General features: G+C 39.9%; 1 protein-coding gene across 5 annotated transcripts in view; it reads left to right on the top strand.

Moving 5' to 3' along the window:
• The window catches only part of bsna (bassoon presynaptic cytomatrix protein a), a 211,151-nt gene that overhangs the window by 63,376 nt on the left and 122,221 nt on the right, over positions 1-25,554 (top strand). For 4 of the 5 annotated variants that reach the window (XM_020051929.3, XM_020051926.3, XM_020051925.3 and 1 more), the window contains exon 3: positions 11,851-13,509. In XM_020051929.3, coding sequence (XP_019907488.3) covers positions 11,851-13,509 — 1,659 coding nt within the window. Of the gene's footprint in view, positions 1-6,563; positions 6,944-11,850; positions 13,510-25,554 lie in introns of those variants that run through there. The other variant, XM_020051924.3, reaches the window with a different exon arrangement.

Raw genomic sequence — 25,554 nt, 5'->3', positions numbered from 1 at the left:
CTGGTTTCTGACATTCACAACCAAATTGTCCCGGTTTTCACCACAGTAATAATAATTTTAAAAAGAATAGGCTAATAATAATGTAACAAACAACTGCATAGAACTGCGCAGCAAAGCAACAATTCTCATCAAAGCTCCCCCCGCTCCACCAACCACAAGCACACATGATGACCAACATGCGTGCAGAAGCGCATACATGTGCGCGTGCATTAACATGCGGTTAAACAAAGGTCCCGGTTTGGGGGTTTGAAAATGTGGTGACCCTAATTTGATAATATGATGATGGTGCGGTAGAGAATTATGTATGTCACAGTCACTACAATGGCATCATTATTTTTCTAATGAATATTAAATTAATTTAGTCTTGTTGTATTTCCAAGCATCTATAGTGTTATTTAGACAAGACAGTAATTAACCTCCATTTAAAGTTAAACTTCTTGTCATTAATGTGGCTGTGGCGTCTATAGAAGTTTAGTGACCATGTTAACAATGTGAACGGTATGTCTAAAATAAATTTGTTAAAGACTTTCCTTTTGTATTGAGTTTTGTAGTTCATTTTTATTCTCTGCATACACTGTAAAGTCAGCCTTTTGTTTCTGGATATTCATGGTTTGCTAGGGTATATTGATAGTTGTAGTTTATATTGGGCCATCGTGTATTAATCAATTGAAATTGCTGCTTATGAATCACCAGGGAATAACAAGCTGTACATTAAATTAAAGTATTCGATTTTGTGTCATATTGAGTGTCTTAGTGCATTTTGCAAATTAAATATGTCATTTTGACTTACACTATTTTAATTTGGACCTAGTGTTACCTGTTTTGAACACATTAACTCTGCTTTGATGAAATTGCTCAAATAATTGGGAAAAACTGTACAGCTGACATTCAGTAATTTAACCTTGTGGTCATTGTTTCATTTCAATCCAATGTGCTGGAGTACAGAGCCAAAACAATGAAATATTTTTAACTACCCACACAAAAGTATTAAATATTGATATATATTTCAAAAACATATATTTGTAATATATGCTTATATTTTTTTTAAACATGTATTAGTATATGAATTATTTCATACATATATTTACATATTCGATTTTGACCATTTTCAAATGTTTTAATGACCAAAGTCTCATAGTTGAAGTGTACCTATGATGAAAATTACAGGCCTCTCTCATCTTTTTAAGTGGGAGAACTTGCACAATTGGTGGCTGACTAAATACTTTTTTGCCCCACTGTATATATATTGATTAATCACAAAGGTTACATTCCCTTGCACTCCCTAGCTGTCCCCCTGTAACCTTTTAAGTAGTAAACCTTTCCAACCACTCTCTAATAGCCCTCACTACAATACTGTGTTAAAATGTATGCATACTGTTTTCATAATGAGTCTTTTCTTAAATGTAAACCTGGAGTACAAAGTGGTTCATTATACTGAAACTGAAAAAGGTGCTATATGCTGCTTGACAGTGACTAAAGTCAGAACCTTAATGTATTTACTAAACATTTATCATTATATTGTTACATAATGGCAGTTGTATGATAATGTAAATAAAGGTCCTTATTTAATTAAGATGACTGACTAATCAGTCTTTACTTGCATTTACAATGTATTTAATAGAAATTATGGTAAAAACATACTGTACAATTTACAAATCGGCTCTTGTTTGTAAAAGATAATAATTGTCTTTTCACAGTAATTAATGTAATGCAATAAGGCCTAGACAGGTGGTTATGTTGGTTTGCGCCCCATTTTGCCAACAATAATTCGTTAACTCACTACAGATTCTCTGGAAAATTATGTCTGGAAGATTAATTCCATGATGTGTTGATGAGAAATGCTTAAAGTTCTGCATATTCATATATTTCATTATATTAAATCATAATATTTAACGTGAAATATATACAGTCGTATGAAAAAGTTTGGGCACCCCTGACAATTTCCATGATTTTCATTTATAAATAATTGAGTGTTTGGATCAGCAATTTCATTTTGATCTATCAATTAACTGATGGGCACAGTAATATCTCAGTAGTGAAATTAGGTTTATTGGATGAACAGAAAATGTGCAATATGCATCAAAATGAAATTAGACAGGTTCATAAATTTGGGCATCCCAACTGGAAAATCGCATCAATATTTAGTAGCACTTCCTTTTGCAAAAATAACAGCCTCTAGATGCTTCCTATAGCCTCTAATGAGTGTCTGGATTCTGGATGAAGGTATTTTGGACCATTACTCCTTACAAAACATGCAGTTCAGTTCGGTTTGATGGTTGCCGAGCATGGACAACCCGCTTCAAATCATCCCACAGATTCTCAATGATATTCAGGTCTGGGGCCATTCCAGAACATTGTACTTGTTCCTCTGCATAAATGCCTGGGTAGATTTTGAGCAAAGTACGCTGAATTGTTGAACGATGCACAGTGACACCATCTGTAGCATGTTGATGTTGTAGGTCTTTGGAGGTGGTCTGTGGGCTGTTTTTGACCGTTCTCACCATCCTTCGCCTTTGCCTCTCCGATATTATACTTGGCCTGCCACTTCTGGCCTTAACAAGAACTGTGCCTGTGGTCTTCCATTTCCTCACTATGTTCCTCACAGTGGACACTGACAGCTTAAATCTCTCCAATAGCTTTTTGTAGCCTTCCCCTAAACCATAATGTTGAATAATCTTTGTTTTCAGGTCATTTGAGAGTTGTTTTGAGGCCCCCATGTTGCCACGCTTCAGAGGAGAGTCAAAGAGAACAACAACTTGCAATTGGCCACCATAAATACCTTTTCTCATGATAGGAGGCACTTGTCTATGAAGTTCAAGGCTTAATGAGCTCACCAAACCAATTGTGTGTTCCCATTAATCAGTGCTAAGTAGTTACAGGTATTCAAATCAACAAAATGACAAGGGTGCCCAAATTCTTGCTTTGCCTATTTTTCATGTGATTTAGTTTCATACAACTTAATATTGCTACACTAAAACTCTTTGTCTGGAAAATACCCCAGTACTCAGCTTTTATTAGAAAATGAATGGCATGCCACTGTGATAATTTTCTGTGACGACAGAGTCAATTATTATGCAGCCCCAAACTTTTTCATACGACTGTAAATATATGAAATGCATTGTATTATGATATTGTGAGAAGCTCAAGTTATATATTTCATAAACATATTCAGGGTACCTATGTAAATATATGTTGAGAAATCCTCTACATATATGTACATATATATTTTGCATGAGTTTTCCATGTGGGTACTGAAATACTTATTCTGATGACTGTTTGCTGCGTAACATTAAAATCAAATCCTCAGTATAACAAGTGACTGCTAAATGCTACCTTGTTTTTGTATAAGCTGGTAGCATAGCTATCATACAGAAATTGTGGTTGTAGTAATTGTAATTTCTATCTGTAATGAAAAGTATTGATGACAATGCCATGCACATACAGGGTTGACATACATACAAACATCATCCTTTTTTACCTCAACATAGTTTGAAATACAAATAACAGCCTACATTTTGCTGGGGGGGAATGAGGAGATACAAAAAACTTTGCGCCACGCATTTCCACGACAATTCTATAGCCTTTGCCAAATAATTTCTCAGTGATGCTGACTTGTCTGCTTGTCTTACATTATCTTGTACCAATGTTTGTGCCCCTGTAATCCGGCTGGGCTACGTGTAGCCTAATGATGACTGTTGACCATTAAACTTTAACAATACCAGCTACAGTACTTACAATTTCAGATAAATGGGAGGCAATTAAATGTTTTTTTTCCTTCACCTGTGTTTATCTATAGGACTGAGCTGAAGTATAGTACAGTTCAATACTGCCACATGGAAACATTATAGTTGCAGCACTAGCTGAAAGAAATGACCCCTAATGGGCTCTTATTGGAAGGTTTATTATCCTGAGGGAGTGACAATACACTCACTAGCAATATTTTGTAATGGAGAGCACTAATGGACTTTTATATTATTTTATACTCTCTATGGGGGCTATTCTCTAACCAAATGAAAAGGAATGCACCTGAGAAGAAATACTGCATCTGGGCAGATGTTTCCAATTCCAAAAAGAATGTTATATTCTGTCCAATATACTGCAGTTGAAATATTGTGTGGACTATAAAAATATTTTGTGCACTATAAAAATATTCTGTGGACTATAACAAATGTGTAGATACAATAGATTTTTTTTTTTATCCATAACAAATTATAACTGCTTCTACCAAAGGGATTTCTGCTCATTCCTGTGTGGAGTTGGATAGTCGGGCAAGCTCATGTCCATCTTTCTACCACCATTATGGTCTAATAACACTCTTCTTCATTTTCCTTTTTAAAATATTGTCAGTTGAATAATAGGACCAATATTGACTGATTCTCCTCTGTCCTTTGGCAGATTTTCCTTATCACTGGTCGGTCTGTTGCCATATTGAGGCTGTTGTTAAGATATTGTTATTATCATGGTTATGATTTATCGTCAACTTACTCATTTACTGTCCACTTGCGTACACATAATTAGGGTGCAAACAGGCTGCTTCATCACAAACTCTAATTGATCTCCTCTAAATGGTGCATTACTTCTTACCAGAGGCATCAGGATTCTGGTCTGAGGAAATATAGTAAACAGGGTTCCACTGGTGACTTATCCCATCATTTCTGTAACAATAAAATGTTTACATTGAAATATAAAGATTTATGATTTACAGAGTGATTTGTTATGCAGAGACATTTTCAGTAGCCATTAGGTTTAATTGTCCCTCTCGACGGAACAGCTATATATTTGTCGAACATCTACAGTATATGGTTGTTCTCTATGTATGTGGACGTGCATGTCTCACACATTCTGAAGTCTATTCATTTACACAAAGTGCATAAGGTCAAGCATGCAATAACACACACACACACACACTCAGACAGACTCACTGTCTGCCTTTTTCTCTGTCTGTTTACCACCTCCCTCAATCCCTCCCTCCCTCTGTTTCTCTGTGATTCACACACCTGAGCAAAGGGGAGTGGATCTTTGATGGGCAGCTCTATTAAAAGCTTGCATGGTGCTATGATTGGGCCATGATGTTGAATAGCCTTATTCTCTGACAGAGTGGCTAATGAGCTTTTCCAAAGTAGCCTGCTGTTCCACAATGAGAGGTTTGTCATAATTTGGCATTACCACCACTCCATGCAGAACATACAGAACACTGAGCAATACTCCCTACAGAACAAACAGAACACACATTAACACTCCATATAGAACACCCATTAATACTCCCTAAAGAACATACAAAACACACATTAACACTCCACATAGAACACCCAATAATACTCCATATTGAACAACATTTATACACCATATAGAACACAATTAATACTCCATTCAGAACACCCATTAACACTCCACACTGAACACTCATTAATACTCCACACAGAACACCCACTAATACTCTGTACTGAACACTCATTAATACTCCACACTGAATACTCATTAATACTCCATACTGAATACTCATTAATGCTCCATGCCGAACACAGTATACAAAACATACAGAACACCATTCAAAATCATACAGAACACACAAACATAAATGCACTAGGCTGTCTGGAGAACACTAATCATCATTGATTGTCTAATTAATTCTCTGAGGGAGTGAAGATCAGTCACCTACCTGTCCTCACTAAGGAGCTACTTATTGGGAGCTGGACTCCATGCAATGTGTAGTGTTCTTTTCCTTAGTACTGGTAGGCCTTCTGAAATGATTCTCTATTTTCTCTCTCAGCAAGCTGCAGTCTTAAGCAACAGCTGTGCACTGTACAAACACAGTTGTTACAATAGTTGTACGTGTAGTTATACAGTATTATTATCACTGTGATCCATCTTTGACTACCCCAAAACCTCTCTTCTTGACTGTTTCTGGGCTTACCATTTTGTTTGTTTAGCAGGAACCACATTTCCAAACCTGTCTGCTGAATATTTCATGGTGGGCAGCTGGTGCCTATGTGTCGGTGGCAGAGGCTTGAAACCTGTTTTTGCTTGTGTGCGATTCGACAGGCCACAGAAATTGTCACGCTTGTCTGAGCTGGGTTCTGACTTTTTCTTAGTGCGATGAGGCAGATCTTTCACTATTTGTGTTGTGTGTCTGCAGGTTTCAGACACCACAACAGAGAAAGAGAATTACAGTATAGTCAAAATAGAACATGGTCCTTCATAACCTTCCTCTTTCTCTTAGAGGACCTCTAGAGTACCAAGTTCCTGTGCTCTCTACAGCCAAGCACTGAGACACACACACACACACACAAACCTTAACTGTTGATGCCTAAATTCAATCCATAATTCAAATCCTAATTCTAACACTATACTTCAATATTACCCTACCTTAACTTTAACCCCAATTTTATAATGACTTTTTTATAGGTGACGACCGGCAAAAGGTCCTCATTTTACTGCTGTGCAGCCTTTACTGGGCCTTTGGTTCTCACAGGAGTAGACAAACAGGCGCACACACAAGCTGTTTCCTGGACTGTCTCGCCTGTTTCTCACTGTCCCTGTAATTAATGACAGATTAAATTAAAGTTCCTGAGTGCTGCCTCGCTGCGCTGCAGTCCTGAAGGAGTTGGACTGCTCTGGAAAAGTGACGGGAGGACACATGGAGGTGACCTGCTCTGGAGAAGACACGGGAGGACACAGGGAGGTGGACTGCTCTGGAGAAGACACGGGAGGACACAGGGAGGTGGACTGCTCTGGAGAAGACACGGGAGGACACAGGGAGGTGGACTGCTCTGGAGAAGACACGGGAGGACACAGGGAGGTGGACTGCTCTGGAGAAGACACGGGAGGACACAGGGAGGTGGACTGCTTTGGAGGACACAGGGAGGTGGACTGCTCTGGAGGAGTGATGGGAGGACACAGGGAGTTGGACTGCTTTGGAGAAGTGATGGGAGGATACAAGGAGGTGATGTGCTCTGAGATGGCCCTTAATGATTAGAGCAGAACATCTCTTTCATCCTGATGCTCAATGAGTTATTCTGAGACAGACAGTTGGACAAACCGAACACAGAGAGGACGATCTCTGGATTAGATTGATGAAGCGACTCAGTGGGTTAATGACTGGCAGTTAAGACAGAAAGTCAGGGCTCAACATAAAAAAAAAAGTTGTAATTTGTCAGTGTTACAACATAGAATCAAATACTTTTGTTACTTAACATAATTTATGAAATACATTCTGGATATATGAAAGAAAATATTTGTATATTTCTTTCATAACATTTCTAATTATAAAAATGAATAAAAAGATAAGACAAAAAAGTATTTTACTTTAAAACAAAACACTAACTCATTCACCCCAGGGAACAAGGCGACCGGCTGGTCCGTCAGTTACTAGGTATGCGGTTGTTATGTCGTGCAATCACCCAATGTGCTTCTGCATTTATATTCCTGATACAACCAAGGGCCCTGAAGAAGGATTGTCATCCACCCGCTTGGCTGTCATGCTGACCAGGTGCTGTTTGCTATTGGCATGGCTGGTCGGGGATTGTTTGCGAAAGTTGTCAGTGCCTTTGTAAAAATACCCACATTTGTCCGCTCTAGTCGGGAATTTAAGACAGACGACAGTGTATCTGAGTTCCATTGACGTCGAAACAGGTACAGTAAACCCCCAGCCATCCGCGGTTCCACATTCGCGAACTCAACTATCCGGTTAATTGCATGAAGTTCAAATATAAAGAAAAATGTCCATTACATAACGATTATGCAAATAAATAGTCACGCGCACGATATGTTGTTTTCCTGGATGCGATTGTGTTAAATTAATACTTATCCGCAATTTTCCACAACCGCGAGGGTTCGCAGAACCGATCCCTCGCGGTTCCGGGGGATTTACTGTAATACATTTTTTGCAGAGGTGAACATTTGAGCTCGTAGTTGTTCTTCACTGCCATCTTCAGTTGATGGACTCGCGCAAGGTTTTAAATGCTTTATTAAAAAAACATTACCAGACAGCCACGCGTCACATCACTGCTCAACTCTTGACTGGTGAACCGCGCGCGAAAGGAGCTGCAAGGTAGTTTTGTGCGTGTGCCAGATTACGAAACAAATGGAGGATGTTAAGTGTATAATGCGATTATTATTTTACAATCTCACTTTTTTTTACGGTGGCCCGATGCTTGAGTGTGAGGAGGACGTTTGTCTGTTAGAAGATTTTCAGCTGCTACAATCAAACAAGTTGGCTACGATAAACATATATAGATCTGAGACTTGCCAGGCCAAAGGAGAAAGGACTTTCACATGTAAGAATTAGGGTTAGCATCATCATTGGTTAGCCTTGCCTATATATAGCACTGAACAGGTCTGGGCTCAAACTGAATTTGAATTGGCCACACCCTACAGGAAGCAGAAATTGAACTGAAAGGACAATTCTATTCAAATTGTAGTTTTTCTAGATTGCTTGAGTACTTTTATTGCAGAATTCTCGTTTTCAAACAGGCAGTTCCAAACTGGAACACTTTTCGACATAGTGACAAATAACATTTTCAAAAAGCACTTATCATCTAACCAGAAGTTCAAATAGAAGAAGAGGACAGGAAATGTACAAGTATTACGTATACGTATGTACAAGTGGGAAATTAATAGTTTTTGCAATTCGGAAAGTGCATGAAATAATGCAAGTACAATGGCAATTCTTAATCTGCAGTGCAGGCAAATTGAAGGTGCAAGGTGGCATGTGCAACTGAAATGCAGGTATAGCAGCAGTAAGGTTCCTGAGGTAGACACCTTCCTGAGGTAGACACAGGTAACAACTGATAACTTACTTATCATACTTTGCAAGGCAGTGTCAGAGTCCAGTAGTACAAGGGGGTAGTGCAACAAGATCACTGAGAGGCAGTACTAAGCGATGGGCAGGCGGGTACGGTTAGTGATGGGTCACAGAGTTCAGCAGGGTTACAGTGGATGGAAAGAAACTGTTCCTTAGCCTGCTGGTGCAGGAACGAAGAGACATGTACCAGCACTTTAACAAATTATACTGAAATAATATATTTTGCAATAATGATTTAATTAAAAATAGGACATGAAATTTCATAGTGCAGAAAAAATAAATGCACCCCTAGATTTAATAGCTGATTTTGCTGCCTTTGGAAAGAACTTCATATTGTCATTTCTTGTAACTGTCTATCAGTCTCTAAAATGGACTGGGAAGATTTTTTGCCCACTATTCTTTACAGCACTGCTTCAGCTGGGTCATGTTTGAATGCTTTCAACTGTGTCATGTTCGGGTGTTTTCTTGCATGCACAGCCCTTTCAAGTCTACACAGAGCAATTGGATAAGATCGATATCTGGGCTTTGAGTTTTCCATTCCATGATATGAGATTATAATCTTTTAAATCATAGCTTTGGGTAATGATTTATCATTGCCAGAATGTTATTTAAATGTCTGCTCAAAATCATGGGCACATGAAATCTTTGAAACCGTTCACACGAAACAAGGGTACATGCTGGTTGTTACTCTAAAGTGACCTCTTCTATGCATGAAAAAGGACTGATTGCTGATTGAACAATTGTGCTAATACGTTTTCTATACATGCAGAGCAGGTCCAAAGGAGTAGTTTGTATCAGGAATGAAATATTCAACTTTTGATACGATTTACTCAAAAAAGTTTTTATGTATGTTTTGTTGAAAGTTATGTTTATTTTTTGGCAAACGTGTATGCATTGACGTTGTATGCAAAAACAATGATAAATGAGTGTTTTAAAAAAACAACAACAATACTGCTGTGAGAACACTGGTATCCAGCTTTGCTAAATGTATCTTAGCAATCAAGAAAATCTGTAAATAAATGAATAGTCAATAGGTCAAGGTTATGTTGGAAGTGTTGCTTGACTTGAGCAACAGACCAAATGTACACTCACCTAAAGGATTATTAGGAACACCATACTAATATTGTGTTTGACCCCCTTTCGCCTTCAGAACTGCCTTAATTCTACGTGGCATTGATTCAACAAGGTGCTGAAGGCATTCTTTAGAAATGTTGGCCCATATTGATAGGATAGCATCTTGCAGTTGATGGAGATTTGTGGGATGCACATTCAGGGCACGAAGCTCCCGTTCCACCACATCCCAAATATGCTCTATTGGGTTGAGATCTGGTGACTGTGGGGGCCATTTCAGTACAGTGAACTCATTGTCATGTTCAAGAAACCAATTTGAAATGATTCGAGCTTTGTGACATGGTGCATTATCCTGCTGGAAGTAGCCATCAGAGGATGGGTACATAGTGGTCATAAAGGGATGGACATGGTCAGAAACAATGCTCAGGTAGGCTGTGGCATTTAAACGATGCCCAATTGGCACTAAGGGGCCTAAAGTGTGCCAAGAAAACATCCCCCACACCATTACACCACCACCACCAGCCTGTACAGTGGTAACAAGGCATGATGGAACCATGTTCTCATTCTGTTTACGCCAAATTCTGACTCAACAGAAATCGAGACTCATCAGACCAGGCAACATTCTTCCAGTCTTCAACTATCCAATTTTGGTGAGCTTGTGCAAATTGTAGCCTATTTTTCCAATTTGTAGAGATGAGTGGTAGATGAGTGGTAGATGAGTGGTACCTCTCATCTACCACAGAGTGGTCTTCTGCTGTTGTAGCCCATCCGCCTCAAGGTTGTGCGTGTTATGGCTTCACAAATGCTTTGCTGCATACCTCGGTTGTAACGAGTGGTTATTTCAGTCAAAGTTGCTCTTCTATCAGCTTGAATCAGTCGGCCCATTCTCCTCTGACCTCTAGCATCAACAAGGCATTTTCGCCCACAGGATTGCCGCATACTGGATGTTTTTCCCTTTTCACACCATTCTTTGTAAACCCTAGAAATGGTTGTGCGTGAAAATCCCAGTAACTGAGCAGATTGTGAAATACTCAGACCGGCCCGTCTGGCACCAACAACCATGCCACGCTCAAAATTGCTTAAATCACCTTTCTTTCCCATTCTGACATTCAGTTTGGAGTTCAGGAGATTGTCTTGACCAGGACCACACCCCTAAATGCATTGAAGCAACTGCCATGTGATTGGTTGATTAGATAATTGCATTAATGAGAAATTGAACAGGTGTTCCTAATAATCCTTTAGGTGAGTGTACAATCCCAATAAACTCATATGGCTAGCTAGTGATGCAGCCTAAACCAGATGCTAATGGATTGATGCATGCATTTCCTTGACTGCCTGCCAGGCTGCCTTTTCTCTGGCATATGAGAGCTGATAACAATGTGAGTTGATATGATCATTGTTGAAGAGCTGCTTCCTAAAGGCTGGCTTTTCACTTGGACCAGACCTGGCTTTCTGACTCCTCCCCAGAATGGCACATATAGCTACTGTAGAGGAGACTCATTAATATCGAATCTGACCTGATTGACAACATGATTGCAATAAAGCAATTGTTGTTAGTGTTGGTAGAAAAAAAATACTTTCAAACTACTGTGATTTACTATTTGAGGAGGTGTAAAGAAAAGTAGTGTAAAGATATTGTGAGAAATTATGTTGATAGCTAATTATGAAGTGGAAAAGAGATGGGTGGTGGATATCCTTGTATCTGGAGGAGCGTTAGCTTTTTATTTCTAGATTCTATGTTGAATCTACTTCCAGCTTGCGGTTATTTAGTCTGCAATTATTATGGGTGATTTGCCATTGATGATAAATCATTCCAACCTTCAACAGAGACTTTTTGTCAAAACCTGGAAAATTAGACTTCTTCAAACATTACGATTAGAACATGAGATTACAAATACTTCAAACACTTAAAAAAGCCGTACCTATGTCCTTGTTATCCTTTATTCTAAGTTTTTTGTTTGGATTGTGTTTCTCAGGTCCAGGAGTGGCTCTGTCTCAACTGTCAGATGCAGAGGGCCCTTGGCATTGACATGACCACACCACGCTCCAAGAGCCAGCAGCAGATCCACTCTCCATCCCACCAAGCGAAACCCATAGTCCAGCAACAACTGGTTCAGCCAGCAGCCCAGCCAAAACCCCAGGCTCCACCTCAGTCTTTGACACATTCTCAGTCCCAGCCCCACCCCTATGGCCAGTCTCAACCCCAACAACAGACATATGGTGAGTCCCAGCCTCAACAACAGACATACGGTCAGTCCCAGCCCCAACAACAGACATATGGTCAGTCCCAGCCACAACAACAGACATATGGTCAGTCCCAGCCACAACAACAGACATATGGTCAGTCCCAACTACAAACATATGGTCAGTCCCAGCCCCAGCAACAAACATATGGTCAGTCCCAGCCACAACAACAGACATATGTTCAGTCCCAGCCACAACAACAGACATATGGTCAGTCCCAGCCCCAACAACAGCTCCATGGCCGAAGCCAGCCTCAGGTCAACATTCAGAATCAGCCTCAGCCATCCCTTGAACTCCAAAGAAACCCTATAGCCGGCTCTGCATCCCTGCCCGGGTCTTCAACAAGCTCTCCACAGCACATCCCGTACGGCCAGAGAGGGCCTGGTGGTCCGGGCCAGCCTAGGATCCCCCATCCTGGAGCGGTCCCTCTGGTGGGCATGGCCAAGGCTCCCTCTCAGCCAGACCTGGGCCGAGGCTCCCCAATGCACCAGAGTAGTCGCCAAGCTGCTAGTGCCGGCTCCTCCCCTGCACATCGGCCTGCTGCCCCCCAAGGGCAACCCCCTCAGGATGGCTTGACAAAACTATTTGGCTTTGGAGCTTCACTTCTCAATCAAGCGGCTAGCACTCTGGCCTCGGTGGACCCCCTCTCTGGGCCAACATCCACACAGCCCTCCTCTGCCAGGGTTGGGCCTGCCAGTAAACAACAAGGACCACCTGGTCCCAAACCTTTCCAGATGGGTGGACCCAATGCCACTCAAATGGGTGGACATCATGCACCCCAAACAGAAGGACCCCATGCACCCCAAACGGGAGGCCCCAATGCACCCCAAACGGGTGGAGCCCATGCACCCCAAACGGGTGGACCCCATGCACCCCAAATGGGTGGACCCCATGCACTCCAAACAGGTGGACCTCATGTAGCCCAAACTGGAGGACCCCATGCACCCCAAATGGGTGGACCCCATGCACCCCAAACGGGTGGACCCCATGCACCCCAAACGGGTGGACCTCATGCAGCCCAAACTGGAGGACCCCATGCACCCCAAATGGGTGGACCCCATGCACCCCAAATGGGTGGACCCCATGCACCCCAAACTGGAGGACCCCATGCACCCCAAACAGGAGGACCCCATGCACCAACTCAGAAAGGTCCCCAACAGCAGCAGTCACCTGCACATCATCAGAAAGGGCCACAGAAACAGCAGCAGCCTGCCAGACAGGATCCTGCTCCCAAGCCAGTGGAACCAGAAAAACCCAAAGTCACCTGCCCCCTGTGTAAGACTGACCTCAACATTGGCAGCACAGATGACCCACCGAACTACAACTCCTGCACCCAGTGCCACACCCAAGTCTGCACTCTATGTGGATTCAATCCTGCGCCCCACCTTGAGGTAAGAAATAGTGTCCTTTTCCAAATACTCAATCTTCTCTCTTACTATCACTCATCAGCAATTGCTATCTTGTGCTAATATCCTCACCTCTCTCTCTCAGTCTTGCTTTTTCCTCTCTCTTTTTATTACCCATGATTCTTCACCAAGGCCTCTGCTCCTGTTTGTCATTGCATTGTGAGCAATGGGGCTCGTCCACTTATTTACGGCAAACGTACTTTGACAGCATCTTGGCAGGTTGACTTGACATCTCTACCATGTCTGCTGCTGCAGCCATTCATTTCTTATCTTTTTTCTTTGTTCCAGTTGATAGAGGTAGGTTTTCCACTTTGAGTAGTGGTTGTTCAAGGTTACCTGATCAAAAAGTGTGCGTGAGAAACACAAAAACTATTTTTTGCCTCCCATTCATTGGTATTCAGTAGTTATTCTGTTCACTGATAATGAAATGCAAGGCCTTTTCCTCGCACACCTCTTTTCTATAGATACGTGCATGGACCTTGAGAACACTGCATGTACAATGTTTTGATTGTGGACTGAAGGGTTACAGCAAGGATGGAAAATACGTCCACATACACAGTAGAGGAAGCTGTTGAGTGGCTTAATAAAACCAATGACATTTAGAATGTTCATTTTCTACCCCTTTTGTGGGTGTATATTGCACGTGCCTGATATATCCAATGTTAGATTTTTTTGGGGGGAAATCCTTGCTTATTTTAGCTACACACTTGGATGGTTTCTCAACCACCGATTTTGACAAATCCTAAAATCTATGTTTTTTGGGGGGAGATTACTCATGGACTTTTCTTTCAGTTCAGGGATCTCACGATAGAACATCATAAAATGTTTTCCAATTATTCTAAATTTATTTCAATTCAATGCTCCGATTCTGTAATTACAGTAAGTTGTGATTCATTACAGAACCACATCTCCATATTTCTGTTAAAGAGGGACAAGAAAGAACCATTACAAAACAAGATTTAATCAGTCACAAAAATACATTTAAATTAATTTAAAGGGAAGAAAAAATTTACATTTATTTAAACAGAAGAATAAGCTATACAATACAGATAGAGCAAAATTCGATATTCTTTAAAGCTAGTAATAATATATAATCCACATCTGTTTTGGAATATCGTCCAAATAGTAAGTGACAAAATCCAATTGTGTGTGTTTAGGCAGCAATAATTTGCTGATTGGCTATGCTAATTGTCCTTGTAATGATGGATGAAAGACTATGGTGGTGCTAATACTGTACATTCCTTCTCTCATTACTTATTTGAACTGAATGTTTGAATCATAGAGTAAAGACACTTTTAAAGACTTAAAGGATAAAATTATACCACTTTCAAAACAGGTAGCCACAACAGCCAGTCTGTTGTCACTAATTTGTTTGTGTAAAATAAACAAAGTAGTTTGCTACTAAAGATTAGAGGTGTTCATGGATATACACAAATCTGATATTCCTAGATTGATCCGGTATTCCACAATAATGGATACGACATTATGTAGTTGACCCTCAGATCCTGGGGCTGTTCACTGCCCATGGAGGTCCAATCTGTGTGAAAATAATAATAAAAATAGCAACTGAACCCAAAATTATATTTAACAAAGAATATATCTGGATGAAAATAAATATTCTCTATACTACACATTGTAGTCGATTCGGGACTGGTTCCTCAATCATTAATCTCTCTCCCCCACCTGTCTGCCTATGTCTGGCTTGAGCTCTCATTATAATTAACTTGCATAAGCCAGTTGAACATTGTTTCAACTGGCTCTTTGCTGCGCGAATGAGCTCAATCAACAGCTATTTGCGTAAGTGAGAAGTGATCAGGTCACTTATTTTATGATATTTCCATAAAACTGATCAGAAGATGGAGCAGTTAGGGTTAGGGCCTTTTTACATTACTAGAGAGAGACAAATTTTACGTAACAATTTCAGTTTAATAATTTCTAGATATATTTCCTTTCTAGATATTAAGCTGTTACAAAATTAAAGCCTACATAAAATTTGACAAAACACAGCCAAATAATAACAGTCTAATTGTCATTTTCTTCTTCTACCTCAAAAATTTTTGATCATTAGGCTAGATAAAATGTTGCCTATTGGAACTTGCATTTCATGCTCTGCCAGTGGTTTACTGGAGATGTATACTATAACTGCTCAAAAAAATTAAGAGAACATCCCAGGATAACACCAAATCAATTAAACTTCAGGGATATCAATCTGTCCAGTTAGGAAGCATACGGGTTGCAGAGGCAGTCCAGCTCCTCCAGGATGGCACATAGATACGTGACGTCGCAAGGTGTGCTGTGTCTCGCAGTACAGTCTCAATAGCATGGAGGAGATACCAAGAGACAAGCCGTTACACAAGGAGAGCTGGACAGGGCCGTAGAAGGGCATCAACCCAGCAGCAGGACTGGTATCTGCTCCTTTGTGTGAGGGGGAACAGGAGGAGCACTGCCAGAGCCCTTCAAAATGACCTCCAGTGGGCTACTGGTGTGCATGTTAACTGTCAGAAACAGACTGCATGAGGAAGGCATGTAGTGTGACCTGTGCTCACAGCCCAGCACCGTGCAACTCGATTGGCATTCGTCAGAGAAGAACAAAATTGGCAGGTCCGCCATTGGCGCCCCATTCTGTTCACAGATGAGAGCAGGTTCACACTTCACGTCAGGTCCACAGCACCTGTTACAGATGTGAAAGAGTCTGGAGACGCCGTGGTGAACGTTATTATGTTAGTGTCTCGGCCTGGCCTAGAGCCGCCATTGCACTGGACGCAATCATTTTCAGTTGACATATTTGGTGTTTCATTTATTTGTGTTTCGTTAATTGGCCAAAAAAACATGGACAAAAATAAAATCTTTCAATTTGTTTTAACCATTCATTTTTCCAAGGAGTCTCTGTCTTCTTGCTTGAATCTGGTGCAGCACCTGTCAACCTTTTTCTGTTCACAACAGAGAACCTTAGGGGGATTCCTTTGGAAAATGTTGGCATCTGCCAGCTTAGGTGAGATGAGAGATGGTTCGAGAGAAGGATTTACTCTACATAATAATGTACTGACTTGAGAATTCTTTGATACTTTCTACATCATAGTGTAAATATTATGATGTCTCAGCCTATGGAAGGTTGTACAACTACAGAAGTTGACAGGTAAATATCCGATAACTTGCAATGACACAATTCTGTAGTCAAAACTAATCAGACCCAATTATGATCCTATTGTACATCATCAAGATATGTCAAATAAAGCCTTGTTTAAACTTCTAAAATACAGTGAGGAAAAAAATATTTGATCCCTTGATGATTTTGTATATTTGCCCACTGACAAATAAATTATCCATTGATAATTTTTATGGTAGGTTATTTGAACAGTGAGAGTCAGAATAACAACAAAAAATCCATATAAATGCATGTCAAAAGTGTTATAAATTAATTAGCATTTTAATGAGTGAAATAAGTATTCAACCCCTCTGCAAAAGATGACTTAGTACTTGGTGGCAAAACCCTTGTTGGCAATCATTGAGGTCAGACTTTTCTTGTAGTTGGCCACCAGGTTTGCACACATCTCAGGAGGGATTTTGTCCCACTCCTCTTTGCAGATCTTCTCCAAGTCATTAAGGTTTTGAGGCTGACGTTTGGCAACTTGAACCTTCAGCTCCCTCCACAGATTTTCTATGGGATTAAGGTCTAGAGACTGGCTAGGCCACTCCAGGACCTTAATGTGCTTCTTCTTGAGCCACTCCTTTGTTGCCTTGGCCGTGTGTTTTGGGTCATTGTCATGCTGGAATACCCATCCACGACCCATTTTCAATGCCCAGGCCTAGGGAAGGAGGTTCTCACCCAAGATTTGACGGTAAATAGCCCCGTCCATCGTCCCTTTGATGTGAAGGTTATTGTGAGTTTCTATTTTTAATTTTTCCCCTCAAAGATTTTCGTTTGTTTTTCAATTGAATTGTACACGTTATACATCACATTACAGGTGGAGAAAGTTCTGACATGATTTTTCTTTGTTTCATTCTTTTACATCACAAGAACCTGGCATTTTAACAGGGGTGTTTAGACTTTTTATATCCACTGTATTTCCTTCTAGCCTTTCTCATTCAAGGAGTGCGTGGGTGACCAGAATGCAGAATGCTGCTTTTGCAGTGAACCAATCATTGTGTTTTTAATCCTTCAAGGAAAATTTGTGTAATGCTAAAAAACTAAACCTGTTAGAATATCACACAACTAATTAGGCTAATTGGGAACTGGTCAGTAATATTATTGGGTTTTAAAAGATTTTCCAAGAGAGCGTGGGTCTGTCATCACTGCCATGGGCCCAGGAACACTTGCAAAAACCATTGAACCCAGGCAAAGAACCATGCAAAGAAGAAAAGATTTACAGGTGCTGGTCATAAAATTCAAATATCATCAAAAAGTTGATTGATTTCAGTAGTTCCACTCAAAAAGTGAAACTTGTATATTATATTCATTCATTGCACACGGACTGATATATTTATTTTAATTGTGATGATTATAACTGACAACTAATGAAAATCCCAAATTCAGTATCTCCAAAAATTTGAATATTACTTAAGACCAATACAAAAAAAATATTTTTAGAAATGTTGGCCAACTGTATGGGCCAACATGAAAAGTATGAGCATGCACTCAATACTTAGTTGGGGCTCTTTTTGCCTGAATTACTGCAGCAATTACGGCGTGGCATGGAGTCGATCAGTCTGTGGCACTGCTCAGGTGTTATGAGAGCCCAGGTTGCTCTGATAGTGGCCTTCAGCTCTTCTGCATTGTTGGGTCTGGCGTATCGCATCTTCCTCTTCACAATACCCCATAGATTTTCTATAGGGTTAAGGTCAGGCGATTGCTGACCAATTAAGAACAGGGATACCATGGTCCTTAAACCAGGTACTGGTAGCTTTGCCACTGTGTGCAGGTGCCAAGTCCTGTTGGAAAATGAAATCTGCACCTCCATAAAGTTGGTCAGCAGCAGGAAGCATGAAGTGCTTCCTGGTAGACGGCTGCTTTGACCTGGGACCTCAGAAAACACAGTGGATCAACACCAGCAGATGACATGGCACCCCAAACCATCACTGACTGTGGAAACCTTTAACTGGACTTCAAGCAACGTGGATTCTATGCCTCTCCTCACTTCCTCCAGACTCTGGGACCTTGATTTCCAAAGGAAATGCAACATTTACTTTCATCAGAGAACATAACTTTGGACCACTCAGCAGCAGTCCAGTCCTTTTTGTCTTTAGCCCAGGTGAGATGCTTCTGACGCTGTGTCTTGTTCAAGAGTGGCTTGACACAAGGAATGCGACAGCTGAAACCCATGTCTTGCATATATCTGTGCGTGGTGGTTCTTGAAGTACTGATTACAGCTGCAGTCCACTCTTTGTGAATCTCCCCCACATTTTTGAATGAGTTTTGTTTCACAGTCCTCTCCAGGGTGCAGTTATTCCTATTGCTTCTACACTTTTTTCTACCACATCTTTTCCTTCCCTTCGCCTCTCTATTAATGTGAACAGCCAGCCTCTTTAGCAATGACCTTTTGTGTCTTGCCCTCCTTGTGCAATGTGTCAATGGTCGTCTTTTGGACAGCTGTCAAGTCAGCAGTCTTCCCCATGATTGTGTAGCCTACAGAACTAGACTGAGAGACCATTTAAAGGCCTTTGCAGGTGTTTTGAGTTTATTAGTTGATTAGAGTGTGGCGCGAGGTGTCATCAATATTGAACCTTTTCACAATATTCTAATTATCTGAGATACTGAATTTGGGGTTTTCATTAGTTGTCAGTTATAATCATCAAAGAAAAAACACTGGAAATATATCAGTCTGTGTGGAATGAATGTATACATTATACAAGTTTCACTTTTTGAATGGAATGAATGAAATAAATCAACTTCTTGATGATATTCTAATTTTATGAACAGCACCTGTATAAACAACATCCAGAAACACTGGTGCCTTCTCTGGGCCTGAGCTCATTTTTGATGGACTGAGGCGAAGTTGAAAACTGTCCTGTGGTCTGACAAATCAAAATATAACATTATTTTGGGAATCATGGATGCCACATCATGTGGGGTAAAGAGGAGAGAGACCATCCGACTTCTTATCAGCGCACAATTCAAAAGCCAGCATCCGTGATGGTATGGGGGCGCATTAGTGCACATTGCATGGGGACTTGCAGGTCTGTGAAGACACCATTCATTCTGAACAATATATACAGGTTTCAAGCTGTGGGAATGATTATCCATCTTTGTTGCTTAATTAGGCCATAGTTTGAACAAATTGTACACAGATCTCAAAACCATCAGAAAAATGTACATTCAGTGATTATATTACAGTTTTCACTGACACAGGCAAATTGCTATAATAATTGCTTTATTTTTTATAGTGTAAAAGGAATGAAAATAGTGAAAAGTATGAGAAGTGAAAATATATAAAGGAAATAGGTAATTAGAGAGAGAAATTAAGCAAATGAGAAAAGAGAATTCAACAGACTAAAGAATGTAAAGTGAGATGGGGGTAAAGGGAGATGGGGTCAGCATATATATAGGTAGGTTTTCCTCCTCAACAGAGACAAGCTTTGAATTTTCAAAATGGTGGGGTAGTATGGGGCAGTAACTATTACAGAGAGGGCAACATCTGCTAGTATGGGTCCACTGGCAGATTATTAGGGAGGGATATGGCTTTTAAAATCTCAGTTTAAAAACACGAAGTAAATTACCAAATATAATTTTTATAACTTTTAAATAAAGTATTTTTCAGTTATTTTTAAACAACTCCCAGTCACTGGAATGCATCTCTAACAATGTACATCTAATTACTCTTTAATTGTAAAAAGTCTTTGTTGATGGAATTGTGCATAAATGAATGGTTTCCACACCTGCTGCACTGGTACTTTAAGTCAAGTCTCCATTAATATACTTGGTCAGTGCCATAGCAAGAATACAATTAATTGTAATAGGATTTAAACATGATCAACTTAGGCTACAGCTCTTATTCTGTGTTACAGCTTTTGTAGTTGGCTGACCTCCACAAAGTGCACAACAACGTGTATAATTGGGAACAACAGAAATACTGCTGGGTTACAACTCATTGTCTACCATTGGTGGAATCCAAATACACATTTTGTACTTTCTGTTTTCAAATTTTGTGATCTCTGGGCAGTCTGGTAAATTAAGTATTTTTTAGCAAAGTATTTATTTGGGGTTGGAAATAATGTTATATATTTTGCAGCGACACTGGTGGGGCAATTAAGGGGCCCGTCAGATTTAAGGTGAGGCAGGTGCCCTGATGGCCCACCCCCTAGATCCTCCAGTGGACCTCATATTCAGCTAGATAGGCCATGGGAGGGTAGATGTTCTCTTCCCGCTCGGCTAGCAAGGCCGTGGGAGGGACATGTCAGGCTGTGGAAGATAAAATACCTGGGATGAATTGCTATTTGACGACTACTTAATTGGTTCCATTGTGCCAAGAAAGTTCAACCAAGCCCAGATAAAAGATAGCACACTGTGCTCCTCTGCATTTTTCATCTTTCACTATTTATAAATCACATCTCCTGTTGAATTATTCATCAAGAACTCCTCGTCACTAAACAAAATGTGTTTTCTACCAACATGCACCTAGTCTTATCTAACTAACGACCCAAGACCTGGCATCCACCTCAGAGAGAGTATTAAAGAGTGACACACAAAGAGAATGCTATAGAGTGATACAGAGAGACAGAGATACAGAGAGGGATTGAGTTATACAGATAGTGATACAAAGAGATAGTGATACAGAAAGATAACACTAGGATTAGCTACAGGGCGTTCATGTGTTTTCAAAACTGATTTAAAACATTGTGAAATAATTTGCTCACTCACTTGAGAACTGTGTATCGTAGTGTAAGCTGGACAATAGTTGACAACAATGGAACAAACGTTGCTTGAACGTTAACCATCTGAGATTTTTCTGTGGAGACTGTCAGAGTATTTCCTTTTCCTTACCACCACCTTCTGTTTTCTCTGCTACACTTTTGTCTCTTAAGAGACTGAACAAAACCCTCTGTCTGTTGAGATAGTATCATGGAACGTAACCTTTCTCTATCACAGAGTAACCTTTAGAGGCAGTGTAGCTCAATGAAGCTCAGTGGAGTCTTGGCTGTTCCTGCAACCAGCCTTCTCCTAGGCAGCTTGTAATGGAACATAAAAGGAATAACAGAGAATAGATGCCATCACAGACAGAAATGGGCATGCGGAGGGACAGGAATATTGATCCCACACTGACTGAGTTAACAGACCTTGTAGCATACTCTCCTCACGTGAATGTAAACTGACTTGTTTGCAAAATTGGAGGGAAATAAGCTTTGTGTATGTATGCAAAATATTGTATGAAGAAACAACATAATCTGTAAAAGTAAGGTAATTTACTTCCCCCTAAAATAAAGCATATTCCTGTAAAATCCTCTCCATCAGGTATTGGGGGTGTGCAAAAAAATATTTTTACAGTTATGTTTATGATATTGTGGTCAAAATAACTACAAGAAGAAAATTACTATAGAAAAATACAGAATAAATACTAAAATCATGTTCATCTGGTGGCATTTAGGGCACTACCATGTGGCTGATAAGATAAGGTACTTCTGGTGCTGGGATTTATTGGACAAAAACAGAATCAGGTCATTGTCCAGGAAGTTTCTTGTCTGTCACAAATGACTTCACAGCTGCCATCTCAGGTGACCCAAAAATGTATCTGTCTTTCATTGACTTGTGTGTGTGTTTGTGCATGCATTTGTGTAAGTGCATGCATGGCCATATTAAAGTTTGACCTCCTAGGGGGTTGCCTGAACACAGTGTGCTGTGGTAGTCCTACAAAACCTAACACTTTTTTCTTACAACATTTCCTTTGTTACACTACTGGCAAAATATTACCTTTAACAATATACAGTATTGGCAAACCATTAGCTGTATTAATGTACAGTATTTCCAAAACATTAGCTGTATTAATGTACTGTATTTGCAAAACATTAGCTGTATTAATATACAATATTGGAAAAATATTACCTTTAACAATAAACAGTATTGGCAAAACATTAGCTGTATTAATGTACAGTGTTGGCTACACATAAATGTTATTAAGGGACAGTATTGGCAAAACATACAGTTTATTATTGTTTAGCGTTGGCACAATATTAGCTTTTTAAATGTACTCCATTGGCACAATGTTATTGACCCTTATTCCCTCTGTCTCAGCCTAACATTTAGTCATACATAGCAGGAAGAAACTATTTCTACCAATCACAGACAGTAACAGTATAAACAGACACAGTTCACTACAGGTTAGGGAAACCTCAGCAATGGAAAGGCAAAGCTAATTAAAAGATGTGTGTGTGTGTGTGTGTGTGTTTGTGTGTCTATGTGTGCGTCAGTGATGTTTTATTTAGCATTTACTAACAATACTGGGGACAAAATAATAAGTGGGTAACTAAAGGATAATTTAGTTATCCTTTAGTTACCCGCTTATTATTTTGTCCCCAGTATTGTTCAGTACTAAGATTGCTAATATTATTGATACATCATGTTTACCTACGCATGCTGACGTTGCCTTGCGAGCACTGAATTAATTCACCACAACCGCTAACTCCATCTACCCGCATGCACGCCCCAAACTGATGTTAATCAAACTAGCCCAGCCCAGTCACAGCTGATCCTGCCTATAGATTCCAAGCCTAGACAAGGGACAGATACAGGCTTAAACCACTCTTTAAAGGTGCACTATGCAACTTAACGCCACCTATCGGCAGTGAGTTGTATATCGGTTCTATAACTCCATTAGAATCTTAACTACGAGCATACTGACTGGTTTGAAGCAGTTTCACCTCAAACCGTAGATGCTGAAACAATGACCATAGACTTTATTTGCAAATGGGTTTAAAGTTGATGGGCCCTTTGTATAACTACGGAACACAGATTAAACAAAGTAAACAGCTAAACCAATCAAAACGTCATCTGGGCTATCTATTGCGTTAGATGCATTGTCATATTTCAGAGACTCATTGATGGCTATCTACAGTGACGCCAACGGGGGGGACAAACCATTGTCCTGGGCCCAGGCCTGGGGGGGGCATTTGGTTGGCTTAAATATAATTATTAATTAGTCAGTCAATGTTAGTTTTCATCAAGAAAGTTACACAGTTATTAAACAGAGTAATTGCATCGATGAAGGGATTCATATTTTTTCTCTCTGCTGTTTTTTTTCATACAGTTTTATGATTAAACCTTTTTCTGTAAAAATAGTTTGTTCTACCAACAGCCAATCAATGATACCCTAACACCTACAGCCAATCTGAGTGATACCCTAACACCAACAGCCAATAAGAGTGATACCCTAACACCAGCGCCAACAAAACTTTGTTAAAGCTGCACTATGTCGGTTTCTTCAGTAAAAAAAAATGAATTTCAATGTCAACTAGATTTGAACTTTACAAGTAAAGTTACTAGGGTTTGCTTTAACGCTTTCTAAGTAATTTTTGGCCGGTACATTGATACAGCAAACTTCAAACAATCATATGATTATAAAGTATGAAAAGTCTTCATGTTTGTGTTTGTGTAAAAGTAACAAAAATCCTGTTGATATGGTTAGTCCAGTCGCAGTATCTTAAGTTTTGTTAGAGATATTTTTTAATGTTTTCAGATTTAAATAGCAGGAAGTAGAGGAATATAGGACATACTTGTACTTTTTGTCTATCTGGCTGGGAAGGAGGGTTAAACGGCAGATCTTTGGGAAGTATTGCTAAATATCATGTTGCTATGGTTACTGCGGTTGAAATCTCTCGAGCTTTGTATAAGATATTTTTGTATTTTTTTGTGCGATAGATGAGAAGTAGATTAATATATGAAATATTCTAGATTTGTTTATCTTGCTGGGAAAATGTATTAAATGGCATTTGTTTGGGAAATAATTCTAAAAACGCATTGCTATGGTTGCTGTGGTTGCAATATCTCGATTTCGGTAAAAGTGATTTTTGTAGTTGTTTCTGATTTAAATAGCGGGGAAGTAGAGGAATATAGGAAATACTTGTACATTTTGTCTGTCTTGCTGGGAAACTGGGTGAAACGGCAGCTGTTTAGGAAATATTGCTAAAAAAACGTATTGCTGTGGTAGTTTCTCTAGTTTGGTTTTTCTGATTTAAATATGTGAGAGGTATAGGTACATTTAAGTAAATCCATGTTGGTGTATCTGGCTCAGAAAGTACTTCCCATTGGAGCTGTTTTTCAAATGTATGGACAAATCCTTACTCCGGTTGATATAGCTCAAGTTTGGTTAGAGATATATATATTTTTTTTATGATTTAAATTGCTGACAAGCAGAGGAACATATACAATAATTGTACTTTTTCTGCCTTGCTGGGAAAGTGTGTTAAACCGCAGCTGTTTGGTTACTGCGTTTGCAATATCTCGAGTTTGGTAAGGGATATTTTCATAATTGTTTTTATTCTTGTACGTGAAAAGTAGATGTACATATACAGTATCTCACAAATTAGTCACCTCTCACATTATTGAAAATGTTTGATTATATCTTTTCATGTGACAACACTGAAGAAATCACACTTTGCTACAATGTAAAGTAGTGAGTGTACAGCTTGTATAACAGCGTTAATTTGCTGTCCCCTCAAAATAACAACAAACAGCCAATAATGTCTAAACCGCTGGCAACAAAAGTGAATACACCCCTAAGTGAAAATGTCCAAATTGGGCCCAAAGTGTAAATATTCATGTTCACCAAAGCTCCACAGGTTGCCACTGGAGTCCTCTTCCACTCCTCTGTGACGACATCACAGAGCTGGTAGATGATAGAGATCTTGGGCTCCTACATCTTCCATTTGAAGATGCTCAATAGGGTTTAGGTCTCGAGACATGCTTGGCCAGTCCATCACCTTTATCCTCAGCTTCTTTAGCAAGGCAGTGGTCGTCTTGGAGGTGTGTTTGAGGTCGTTATCATGTCGGAAATACTGCCCTGCGGCCCAGTCTCTGAAGGGAGGGGATCGTGTTCTGCTTCA

The sequence above is a fragment of the Esox lucius genome, chromosome 12, assembly GCF_011004845.1.
Source record: "Esox lucius isolate fEsoLuc1 chromosome 12, fEsoLuc1.pri, whole genome shotgun sequence".
Taxonomy (NCBI): domain Eukaryota; kingdom Metazoa; phylum Chordata; class Actinopteri; order Esociformes; family Esocidae; genus Esox; species Esox lucius.
Note: the sequence above shows the minus strand (reverse complement) of the source record. Positions and strands in the feature narration are given on the sequence as shown.